Genomic DNA, 13,052 nt, shown 5'->3' with positions numbered 1-13,052 from the left:
GGGGAGCTGACCGGAACGCAGGAGAAGGGAGCTGACAGGAGTTGCAGGAAAGATAAGTAAACGCTTCCTGCCAGCTCCCCTCCTGCACAGTACACACCACTGGACCACCAGGGACAAATTTTTTTTTAAATAATACAAAAATAATAATAAAATAAAATGGAAAAATGTAATAAAAAAATATTAAAATAAAAAATAATTCTAATCTTAAAATAAAAAAAATTGAATATTTAAATTAAAATTTTTTAAATAAAAATGCCCTCCTCCCACACACTACACACACACACTCATACAAACACACACTCTGCATTCACACAAACACACAGTGTATATAATGCAGAGTGTGTGTTTGTATGAGTGTGTGTGTATATAATGCAGAGTGTGTGTTTGTATGAGTGTGTGTGTGTATATAATTATAAAAATCACAGAATTTCATAGCCCCAAGTTTTACCCTCGACTTATCCACGAGGCATAGCATATTTCACAATTGTTGGTCACAAAACTGCACTCGACTTATACATGAGATCGACTTATACACGAGTATATACGGTAAGTAATGAAATTGGATATATAAGGCACACGGGAAGAATCGTGCGAACGGTCTATTTGTAGAAAAAGCCGTTCGCCAGGTTCAGCTGCAATACACGCTGACGGTACGTATAACATGTCGCACGAGTGATCGTACAAACAAGTAACCGTCCGCATAAAAGGAGCCGAACAGAGCCGGGTGCTATTGTTCGTGCGCATGAACGAAACGAATGCCCATGTCACGGCCAAAATAGCGTTCAAATTATTTTTTGGCATTTTTCACACACAAACAAATATGAACGCTAAGTTTGCCCAGTGTTTGTGACTAAGTAGCTACTAAAAAAGACTGGACATACCCAATTTGTAATACCTTGGGTTGTCTACTTTTGCAAATCATGGGGGTAATTTTCATTCCTGGGCTACCATTTGGTCTCAAAGGCAATGCGTATAAACTGAAAAATTTAATGTGCAGTGTTTGACCCTGTAACTTTCCAAAACACTGTAAAACCTGTACATTGGGAGTACGGTTTTACTCATGAGACATCGCTGAAAACAAATGTGTACATTATTACAGTAACCGCTAACAGTATTATGACATTCACAGTTAAAATGCCATGCAGAACTAAAAAAAAAAAATTCTTAATTTCTCAATTTTTTTTTTAATATTTTATTCATTTTAAATTATGTTTAATATACAAATATTTGATGTGACATGAAAGCCTTGTTTCTCCGGAACAAAATTATATATGATAAGTGTGCGTGCATGTAATATTCAAGGCTTTGTTTAAGTTTTGTTTTAATAACAACATGTACAACTACCTACGTACTTAAGGGTTTAACAGAGCAGGAGATCAAACATTATAAATTAAGCATAACTTGCAAAAAGGTAGTGTTAACATTAGATGACTCTTTACAGGAAATGTTTAGGAAGGCTGTGCAACTCACATGCAGGGAGGTGTTACTAGGGTTACATACATTTAGCATATATATGGCAATGAATGGAACAGAAAGACTGTAGGGACAACTGTATATTAACTATACACCAAAACTGCTTAATTCAAAAAAGTTGTTTTCATGACTAAAGTGTCCCTTAAAATAAGTTAGACTCCACTTGATATGGAAGCAGTACAGTTTTTTTTTGGGGGGGGGAGGGAGGAGGGGTTCGTAAACTTTGCTTGTGATTCATACTAGTTTGGTGTCAAACTGCAGTGCATCTAGACTCCAGTTCATATGTATGCCCCAAAAAAGAACTTGCTTTGGTTGCAAAGCTACAGTCATCTGTTGTCTGTATAAACATTCTTTCTGTAACTCTGTCATGCTGTATGCTTTTGCATGCCCTCCGTTGAACTCTGCTCTTGATCCAATAGATCATGCAAATTCTTAGGGAGGTCTGAATAGCAGTGCTAGTTTCACAGTCCTTTTGACTAAAGTAACATGTTATAAATTGGACTTCGAATTAAAGTGACGAGTCTTTATATTATATATACTTCTGTTTAAGGCCTGCAGTTTCATGATGTCCAAATCTCTTCTGTACCATTGCTTTTATGAGTGTCTTGTCATGCTGTTGGCTCTGAAGGGATTAATTTCGTATCACACTACTTTAGATTCCTTTCATAAAGGTCTAATAAATACTTTGCATTGATCCTACAACAGAATAACACACGGTGATGCCTCATCAGTTATGTAGTGTTTGGTTTTTTTAACCTGTACTTTTCAAGACAACTCTACTGGGCTCACTGCACCAAAATATTGGTTTAACAAAAAGGTATTTTATGGGATGGTATGTTTAAACTTGTATATCATATCCTTAAAGGGACAATCTAGGTACTGAAACCACTTTATCTCATTGAAGTGGTTTTAGTATCTGTAATCCTCCGATGCAGTCTCTCCATAATCATAATCATAATCAATTCATTCCAAGGTTTAATGCTGAAAGAGGTTCCCATGCAGCAGATAGGGCCGGACCTCTCGGGCTAATGAGGAAACTGCAGTAGGCAGGTGATTGGCTGATTGTGTCTGCTCACTGCTCTTAGCCTATCACCGGCACCATTTGCTGGTATGAATTGGCTGTAAGAGGCTGCAGACCATCATTTAAAGGACCACTATAGTCACCTAAATTACTTTAGCTAAAAAAAGCAGTTTTAGTGTATAGATCATTCCCTTGCAATTTCACTGCTCAATTCACTGCCATTTAGGAGTTAAATCACTTTGTTTCTGTTTATGCAGCCCTAGCCACACCTCCCTGGCTATGATTGACAGAGCCTGCATGAAATAAAAAAACTTTTCACTTTCACTTTTCACTTTCAAACAGATGTAATTTACCTTAAATAATTGTATCTCAATCTCTAGATTGAACTTTAATCACATACAGGAGGCTCTTGCAGGGTCTAGCAAGCTATTAACATAGCAGGGGATAAAATCTTAATTAAACAGAACTTGAAATAAAGAAAGCCTAAATAGGGCTCTTTTTACAGGAAGTGTTTATGGAAGGCTGTGCAAGTCACATGCAGAGAGGTGTGATTAGGTTTCATAAACAAAGGGATTTAACTCCTAAATGGCAGAGGATTGAGCAGTGAGGCTGCAGGGGCATGTTCTATACACCAAAACTGCTTCATTAAGCTAAAGTTGTTCAGGTGACTATAGTGTCCCTTTAAGCTTTCAAAAACTATTTAACATTGAACGGAGGGAACACTGCCAGCGGACACCAGGTACTAAAACCACTTCAATTAAATCGTTACAGCGAGCATTTATTTGAAATTTCATGGTCATGAGCCCTGCAACATTAATATTTCATTTTCTTTATGTTCAATATTATCAGATGGTGTTCTGTTTGCCTTCTGTGAGGATTATTTTACCAATTCTCTGTTGCTTACACTTGATGAGTGCGAACATTCTATATGTAATTTTTTTCTTTTTTTTTTCTTCTTCAGATGATTACTGTGAATGCTTCCTTGTTCCCTAGCTCTATAACAAATTCCTTGATAGCAGTTGGAAATGACGGCCTTCAAGAGAGAGACCGGATGGTTCGAGCCTGCATAGCCATTATCTGTGAACTAGGTTAGCAGATCAATGATTTTTAATGTAACTTTACTTTTCTAGCATTCAGGTGTAGAGCCTAGTGACACTTGGGTAACTTATTCATCTGTTTCTTTTTATAATAACACAAACTATTGTGTGCTATGTCTACAAATTGTTCTTGGTTCCTAGCATTAATGTTCAGCTCCTCCTCTCCACAAAAATGTCATTTAGATGTTTAAAGCTATTCTTTGAACTCTGTGATGTGACATCACTTCCTATGGCTTTCGATAGTTCCTTTTAGTGAAGTGCACAAACGTGTTTCAACCTGCCGTCTTTTGTCAGTGTTCACCTTCTCAGTAGGAGAGGATTGCAATGAGAGCAAGCTGAAACAATGTTGCTTGGACCCATGGGAATCAATATTGTGAAATGTTTAAAGGACCACTCCAAGCTCCATAATCACTAAATCTGTCTTTAGTTGTATATGCTCAATCAAATTTCTTTCAGAGATGGACAGTCGCCCACAAACAAGTCTTCATATATCAATGCAGATCTAGTTTGCCTCGTGATCTCTTTGTCTTATATGTTTCTGAGTTATAAATATACTTGTGGAATTTTTTTTTATTTTGCACACCGCTCAGAAACTGATAAGCTCACTTGAACTTTATCTTTAAACATTTTTTGTTAAATAATGTATTCCCTCCTCCCTGCCTACAAAAAGGCCATACCTCCAAGTTATCCCAAATTCTTTTGTCCCGGTATCGGGACGGACAAGTTGCTCAGACAAGGCTGGTGAGGCTTACGGGATGACGCCTGGGGGAACAGGACCCGAAAGCTCCCTGGGATGTTGAGCTGAGTGGCGCCCTTCCACATCGTGTTACGGAGTGTAAGTGGAAGGAAGGTACCGGCTATTGCTAGTAGGTCCCAGGTGGCCCTCCAATCCCGATGCAGGCCGTGCACCTGTGCAAATCCGTGTAAAGCACTCCCAGATGGCCTTACGTTCCACTGAGGTTCCAACTGCGCTACTGCACATGCGTGGCGTGGAACTTCTAATTGTAGGTGCAAATTTCTAAATGTGCATGACCCTGCTCTCACCAAGAGTGGTTGTAAGTTAAATTAGAGGGGCAAAGGTTTAAAAATATCAGGAAGTATTACTTTACTGAGAGGATAGTGGATGCATGGAATAGCCTTCCAGCTGAAGTGGTAGAGGTTAACACAGTAAAGGAGTTTAAGCATGCGTGTGATAGACATAAGGCTATTCCAACTAAGATAAGGCCACGGACTAATGAAATTATTTAGAAAATTGGGCAAACTAGATGGGCCGAATGGTTCTTATCTGCCGTCACAGGCTATGTTTCTATGTAAGCAGTGGTACACAGTGTCACCAGCCCTCCCACACGGTAGTGAGGTTTTTGAGGTGAGATACATTAAGCCTCTACTTCAAAAATACTCATGTGAATCATTACTGGTTTGGGTATTTTAATAATGGTTTTTATGTTCTTTCCAGAATATGTCCAGCCCTACATCTCCTGAAAAAACAGATAAGGAGAAAATGCCAGCGCACAAAAAGGCTACATGCAAAGCCAAACATTTGTGCTGTAGTGAATGTGCAGTCCCTCTTCTAGGGTAAGAAAAAACTGCAACCAGTGTTCTGCTGAACTCCTGGAAAAATCTAAACAACAAGAGATGCACTTGTTTTTTAAGTTGGATCCAAGACAACTTATCACAGACATTTGAATCCTTTAAGGTCACTGTGAAGAAAGATAGCGGGGCTGTTAAACGTAAAGAAAAAAACGTAAAAAGGCTGAAGTCCTCATCACAATCAGACCTCTCTTTGGGAGAATGTTCCAGCTCTTCTTTATCAGAAGTCTCTAGCCTAGACTCCAGTATGGGCGAAGGCTTTCCGGCAGAGGAATTAAAGTTTATTAAGGAAGTGTCTGCTGTGGTTCAGGACGTGGAACCTTCAAGTAAGGTGAAAGGCTTCCCCTTACATTCCAGAATTCTGGAGTTGCTTCAGAGAGCATGGAAAAACCCTGAGAGACAGGCTTTTATATCCAAGAATTTTACACAGATCATCAGGTTACAGGTAGATGGGAAGATCTCCCTAAAGTGGATATACAGGTGGCACAGTTGTCCAAGAAAACTACTATTCCAATAGAAGTTTCGGGTCTGAAAGAACCTATGGACAAGCGTGCAGAGACTTCATGTAGAAGGTCATACCAGGCTGCAGGCTACCAATGCAAAGTGGCTATTGCAGGGGCAGCAGGGGTGAAAGCTCAACATCTTTGGCTCCTACCCTTAGAAGATTTTGTTATGGATAACACAAATAAAGACCTATCACTTTTATTTAACCTTATGCTGTTATCAAACAATTTCTAGCTGTGAATGACTGGGGAGATGTTAAAGCTGTCAGCCCGCATCATGGCAGGACATTATGGCTGGGAACATGGACGGCAGACATGGCTTCTAAAGCGGTTTTGTGTGAACTGCCCTTAAATTTATTTGGTTCTCCACTGGAGGAGATCATTAAACAGATGACACACCAAAAAAGCTCTTCCACAAGTTCATAGAATATCTGGAGGCAACAGATACAGGAAATTTTCAAATCATAGGTCAGAGGCCTTTTCGTAGCCAAGACAAATACAGGAAATTTTGTAGACCCTTCAGAGATGTCAAGTGAGAATCCTCCAACAAACAAAAAAAAACTGAGATATTGACGGCAGAAGAGTAGGGGGTCAACTCAGATTCTTCGTTCAACAATGGGAAGAAACCACTTCAGATTAGTGGATATTGAAGACCATAGCAGAGGGTTACAGGATAACCTTTCCCAAAACTCCTGGCCCGGAATTTCTGGAATCAACTTACCAGTCAAGAGAAAAATAAGATTCTCTTCTATCAGCAGCTCTGACCCTGTTAAAAAAGGCAGTTCTAGAAAGGGTGCCAAAACGACAAAAGTTCCAGGGAGTGTACTCTCGCCTTTTCCTAGTCCAAAAGCCAGACAAAACATTCTGGACCTGAAAAGAGTCAATGCCTGTATACCTTACCAACGGTTTTGTACAGAAAACATTTTATCCGGAACCCACATCCTGCAACAAGGATATTTCAGGGCGAAAATGGATTTCAGAGATGCTTATGTCCATGTGCCGATGTCAGAGACTTCAAGGAGATTTCTCAGGTTTGCAGTCAAATCTGGAAAGAGGAAGCTTCTAGATTCAAGGCACTGCCTTTCAGCCTATCATCAGCCCCACGTGTCCTCACAAAACTCCTTGACTGAGAGGCATCGCAATCATCCCTTACCTGGACGACTGACTCCTAAAGGCAGATTCAGAAGAACACCTATGCAGGAACCTGCAAGTAACCATTAATTTCTTACAAAACCATGGATGGATAATAAATTACAAGAAATTTGAAATGTGTCCTTTTACAAACCTACAGTTTCTAGGTCTGTGGGTGGATTCAAGTCTCCCTTCCATTTCCCTAACTGTAGAGAAATGAAAAAGAATCAGGAAGGAAATTGCTATTTTCCATAAAAAAGGCTTCTGCTTCATAAGAAAGGCTATGAGCGTGTTAGGCCTTCTTACCTCTACCATTCCGGCTGTGAAAAGGTGTGAAATCCGACCCCTTCAGGGGAACATCCTTTCCAGGTGGTCGTAAAGGGAGAAAGATTTGGATTCGGAAATCAGTCTTTCATCAAGGGTAAAAAAAACAGCTGAGTTGGTGGAAGTTCCTTAAGGGGTTAAAAGCTGTTTTTCCGAAACGTCCTCCAAGGCTCTCTTCTTTTCCGACATGGGATTTGTCGGTTGTTCTCAAGGCAATATGCAGTCCTCCTTTTGAGCCATTGGATGCTATACCGTTAAAGATTTATGACGGTAACCTCAGCTGGCAGAGTTGGAGAATTACAAGCACTGCCATCTTCCTCTGAATTTACTGTTTTTCACCAGGACAAAGTGGTTTTGCTTCTAAAATCCTCTTTTTTTTAATCTAAAGTTCTCTCCAGTAGAAACTTTAATCAGCCTGTCATTCTACCTTCCTTCTGCCAAACTCAATCTTCTGACACTGAGAAGAAAGGGCACTGCCTGGATATTATGGGAGTGTTCAAAGCATATCTATTCCGATCAGCTACTCATAGAAAAGCTGATCATTTGTTTATCAATTTGCAAGGTGCTTTTAAAGGTAAAGAGGCTTCTGGACCAACTATTGCTAGATGGCTTATTGAAGCTATCAAACTGGCTTGTAAGGTCAGTAATCTCTCTCTCCTGTTTCCGGTTAAGTCTCACTCTACCAGAGCGATGGCAACCTCATGTGCTGAGCGATCTTTGGCATCTCCGGAAGATATATCTAAAGCTGCAACTTGGTCTTCCCTTCATACTTTCATAAAACATTCCAGGCTGGATATATTCTCTTCCTCTGAAGCTGCTTTTGGGTAAAAGGTGCTCCAGGCGGTGGCCTATTGATTTCTCACCCATTGCTTTTGTTAAGTGATCTTGCTATATCCCACTTGTGGCAGTACTGCCACTTGCGACAGGAAAAACAGTAATTTTACTTACTGTAAATTCTATTTTCCTTTGGTATAGTGGCAGTACTGCATGTTTCTCTTCCATTGGAGAATAAATTAATTTTGCAGTTGATTGGTCTCCGTATGGTTATTTATATTACTGGGGATAACTTCGAGGTATGGCCTGTTTGAAGGCAGGAAGGAGGGGATTAATTTAATTATTTTAATTGCAGAGCTTCTTGTCCACTTAAGGCATTTGATGATTCTGTCTCTATTCACAGCACTTCAAAACCCAGAAGTGGTGGCACTCAGAGGTGGACTGAGTACTATCCTTAAAAATGTGATTGATTGCCAATTAAGCCGGATAAATGAGGCACTTATCACTACAATCTTGCACCTACTTAATCATCCAAAAACCCGACAGTATGTGCGAGCTGATGTGGAATTAGAGGTAACCATGGTTTCTTTCTTACAAATTGTTTGTTTTTTTTACTTTTTTTTTTTTTTTCTCATTTGTGGTGGGTATTTGTTATGTTCTGCCATTCTTGATACAATCTTTCAAAGCAAGAGCAGTGTTTCCACTGAAAATAAACTTTTATCTTGTTCCAAACATTTACAGAGGGCATGTCTTTTGCAAACTCTGTTTATGGCATGATAGCTTACAATTATTCTGTAAAAATGTGATTGCCATCTCTCCAACACCAGATATAGAGTGCTTCCTCTATTATCCATTTTAAAGGCTTGCAATACAAAGTAGTATTCCTAGCACTATAGTAACTTATCGTGCCGCTTGCACGCCACCTGTCCTCCTACAGAGCAGAAACCCTACTGTCACTTGCCTGAATCCAGCGCTGATGTTCATTGTGTGCTCTTCTTTTGAGGGGGAGGGTAGGAGTTTGTTTTAAAAAAATGTTTAAAAAATGTGTGGGTATTTATATGGCTTAACATTCCAAGTTCTTTACTACAAATCAGGCCATGTGTTACTCATATCTACAAGCCTGGCGTGTTCATGGTATACAGGTGGTCCTCGTTTTGCGACCTACCTGTTTTACGACGGCTTGCACTTATGACCAGCTCTCTCGGGGTGGTATGTGCGAGCCGTCGTGGGAGATAGAAAAATGCCCTACTCTTCTGTGTTCTTCTATGTTTGGATATATTTCCCCTAACGCAACAGAGAAGGGAATCGCTCTAATCTATGTTTGGGAAAATTTCCCGAGCATAGATTAGAGGGATTCCCTGCTCTTGGGAGTTCTTCTATGCTCGAGGAAATTTCCCCGAACATAGAAGAACGCAGCAGAGCAGGGAATCCCTTAACTCCTCACTTACTGAACAATTTGTTTTACGACTGGGTCGTAGGAACAGAACCCGGTCGGTAAGTGAGGAGTAATTGTATTCACCAGGGGTCTTGCCAGGCCTAAATGATCACTCTCCAATTCACTACTGTGCAAAAAAATGCTATAAAGAAAGATTTCAAAAATAGAAATGTTAATATTAAAGCAAACCAATATTTAGCATCAACTCTTCTAGCTACACTCGCACAAAGTCAGGGATTTTGTAAGCGTATTACTAGGTACACACCATTCTCACTTGAAGCTAGTGAATAGGTTGAGAGTGTCTACTAAAGCACTCAGCTAATCAGCCTGGCTTCTATGTGATTCCCTCAGACCTTTCCAGAAATCGGGGCCAAAGCGAACTGTGAAATGAGAAAAATTGAAATGAAATACACACCTCTTTGTCCATCTTCATTACCTGTTAATCATTGTTGTAAACTCTTTTGCACCTTGTCAATCAGAAGAGGAGAAATTAAACAATGTTTATGTGTCCTCCTGTTTGCAATGTTTGCCCTGGCTTTGCCTTGTCGGAACTGGATAATGATGCAATTCCCTAGATCTTTAAAGGGACACTATATCGTCACCACAGCAATTAAAGCTTAGTTGTTCTGGTGAGTATAACCATTGCCTTCAGGCATTTTCATGCAAGCACTGCCTTTTCAGAGAAAAGGCGGTGTTTACATTGCACCTAGGGACACCTCCAAGTGACCACTCCTCAGATGGCCACTGGAGATGCTTCATAGGGCAGTGCTGCGCAGTAGGTATGAAAAAGTGCTGATTGGCCAAAACGGCGTTTGGCAATTCTGATATCATCAAGGAGGCGGGGCGGGGGCCAGTGCAGGCAGACCCATGTGGCGCTGGAAATAAGTAGTTTTAATTCATTTTAAAGGGGGGAGAGGGGGTTGGGGGCAAGCCACCTAACAGGTGGGTTTGACACTATAGGGTCAGGAATAAATGTTTGTGTTCCTGACCCTATAGTGTTTCTTTAATATGCATTCAGCAGAAAATGGCACATCTCATTAAGAAGGTTAACCAACAAAGCTATAGGTGATTTTGTTTTATTCAATTGTGTAAATTTTAGAGTAGTGAAAGGCTTAAAGGTTTAGTAATTGATGCATCAAGAATACTTATTTTTAAAAATGATTTTTAGGACTATTTTGGGAAAGATTCAATTTTTTTAAATTAGCCCACTTAAGGAAATTATATTCTCTTTACATAAGTGTTTAATTGTATATATTTAATCATATGTTCTTTTGTACTTTTAATATAGCAAATCCTCGCGCCATACACAGATTTTCACTACAGACATAATCCAGACACTGCAGAAGGCCAGCTCAAGTAAGTGATATGACCAATTTTTATTATCTTTATTTTAAAGTGTTTGCTGTCACTAAGCACAAGGATGTAAATATTGCAAGCCATGTAGCAATAGTTTTTATGGTTATGTACCTGGCATTCACAATTATTTATTTTTTAAAGGATACTTGGTGGTTATTGTTTAAGGAGTCAATGGGTATTGTCTTTGTTTTTGTTTTTTTGTTTTTTTGTCCAAGCATTTTAAAGAGGTTTGACCAAAAACCTTGGCACACAGATACCCACTCTGCCATACTGTATTGTGGACTTTAACTTCTTTATTTCCCATACAAATATTTGTATGTGAGCACGCAGTGTGCTGTAATTGGCATATAAGGGTTTTACAGCGTCAAATCACTGCAATGAGAGCAATACATGAGTGAAGCATTATAGGTAATTTTATATATTTAAGCTCTTCAGAGTGCTATTTCAAGGTTAATAATACAATAAATTGTGCTAAATTGTAAACTGTCCCTTTATTCTGATTTGTAATTCACAGAATTAAAGAGAACATCATGACAGGTTCACTTTAACATGATGCACTTTGTGATGCTGACATGCTTGCTACGTTGCCTGTAATCCCAGCCTCTAAGTAGTGTGATCCCAGCAGCGTCTGCTAGCAACTTGCTATAGCAAACACAACACATGCGCTATCATTGCTATGCCTGGAGTGCAAAAAGACGTTCAGTGTCAGGTCTCGTCTCCCTGTCAGTCAATACTCTGTCTATTGGCAAAGAATTCACTGACAGTGGAAGGAGATAGACCTATTTTCAAATAGATCTTCATCCTAATCTATACATTCTCAAGCAAAGAGAATAAGTTGTATGTGTTGTAACAGGTTCCCTTAAAGTAATGCATACACTTTTTTTATTTTAATTTTATTTTTTTAGAGAGGATAGAGAAGCACGATTCCAAGCAAGCAAACTGGGGATTGTAGCAGCATTCCGATCGTGGGCAGGTAAAGGATAATTTTATTCAAATTCATTTTTTTCTGAAGATCTGGAAGGTGCTCCATTTTTTTGCAAATGCAGTCAACATGATTTTAGAAGAAATTTGTCCTCTTTAGACCTGAGGGTGTTTCACTTTAATTATGCTCCCCTGACCTGCTCCTTTCTTTTCACCTCCGAATCATAACCTTTTCTCACAGTTTGTTTTTGGTCGATATTCCCTTCTCTTGAGCAGTGAGGGCCAACCTTAAGCCACTCCTGTGCTCCTTCACAAACTGTGTGATAAAGCTACCGTAGATCAGCTTTAAATGCAAGTGGTGCTTACATGAAAATGTTTACAACAAAACCAGATCACGAAGGGGCTCCTGTGAATCAGTGCAAGGGTAAGAGAGTACATTTTCTATCCTGTACCTGGGTAGAGGTTAGGTTCTCTGCTGCCTACCGTTGTACACCTTTAACTGTTAGTAACAGGGCTAATTAATGGGGAGGCTTATTTCTTCCCAAGTAAATTAAACACTATTCCATTAAAATAAATAAACCTATACAGCACAAACTAGTCATAGTTGCACTTAATTCTGAACTGCTCAGTACTAGGCAACATTTCATATATGATTAGGTATTATAAACATAAAAAGTCACAGTGCATTCAAAGTGAAAGTAATAAAAAAAAAAAATCGCAAAGGTGCGTCTGTCAAATCAGAATTCCTCCCAGTTATGACCTACACCTTTCTCAGCACTTTTTTAATATAGTATGTCAGTTCATCTCAGATTTTCATTCAGATAAGAACAGAATATTGCAAACTACCTTATCTATATGACTTCTATAATCCTCCTTAAAGGAACACTATAGTCACCAAAAACAACTTAGATTAATGAAGCAGCTTTAGTGTATAGATCGTGCCCCTGCAGGCTCACTGCTCAATTCTGTCATTTAGAAGCTAAATCACTTTTGTGTTTGTTTATGCAGCCCTAGACACACCTACTCTCGTTGCTACTTACACTGGCCGCTTGAAAAAAAAATCCTTAAAAGGAATGGAATATATCAGCTATGACGAAAGGTTAACAAATGTAAACCTCTTTAGTTTAAGAAAACGTCACCTGAGAGGGGATATAACATTATACAAATACATTCGGAGCCAATACAAACCAGACTTTACATAGGACATGAGGTCATGCGTTTAGACTGGAAGAAAGATTATTTTGTCTAAGGCAAAGGAAAGTTGTTGTTTTTTTTTTGTTTTTTTTACTGTAAGAACAATAAGGATGTGGAATTCTATGCCTGAAGAAGTGGTTTTATCAGAGTCCATACAGATGTTCAAACAGCAACTAGATGCATACTTGCAAAAACAGAATATTCAAGGATATAATTTTTCAATGTAGGGTAAT

General features: G+C 39.2%; 1 protein-coding gene across 2 annotated transcripts in view; it reads left to right on the top strand.

The window, feature by feature from the left end:
- Positions 1 to 13,052, top strand: part of RICTOR (RPTOR independent companion of MTOR complex 2) — a 101,182-nt gene that overhangs the window by 45,957 nt on the left and 42,173 nt on the right. For both annotated transcript variants that reach the window (XM_063453995.1, XM_063453994.1), the window contains exons 7-10: positions 3,456 to 3,582; positions 8,317 to 8,486; positions 10,637 to 10,704; positions 11,610 to 11,677. In XM_063453995.1, coding sequence (XP_063310065.1) covers positions 3,456 to 3,582; positions 8,317 to 8,486; positions 10,637 to 10,704; positions 11,610 to 11,677 — 433 coding nt within the window. The remainder of the gene's footprint in view (positions 1 to 3,455; positions 3,583 to 8,316; positions 8,487 to 10,636; positions 10,705 to 11,609; positions 11,678 to 13,052) is intronic.

This window comes from Pelobates fuscus, chromosome 5, assembly GCF_036172605.1.
Source record: "Pelobates fuscus isolate aPelFus1 chromosome 5, aPelFus1.pri, whole genome shotgun sequence".
NCBI classification, from domain to species: Eukaryota; Metazoa; Chordata; class Amphibia; order Anura; family Pelobatidae; genus Pelobates; species Pelobates fuscus.
This window is presented reverse-complemented; position numbering and strand designations above follow the sequence as displayed.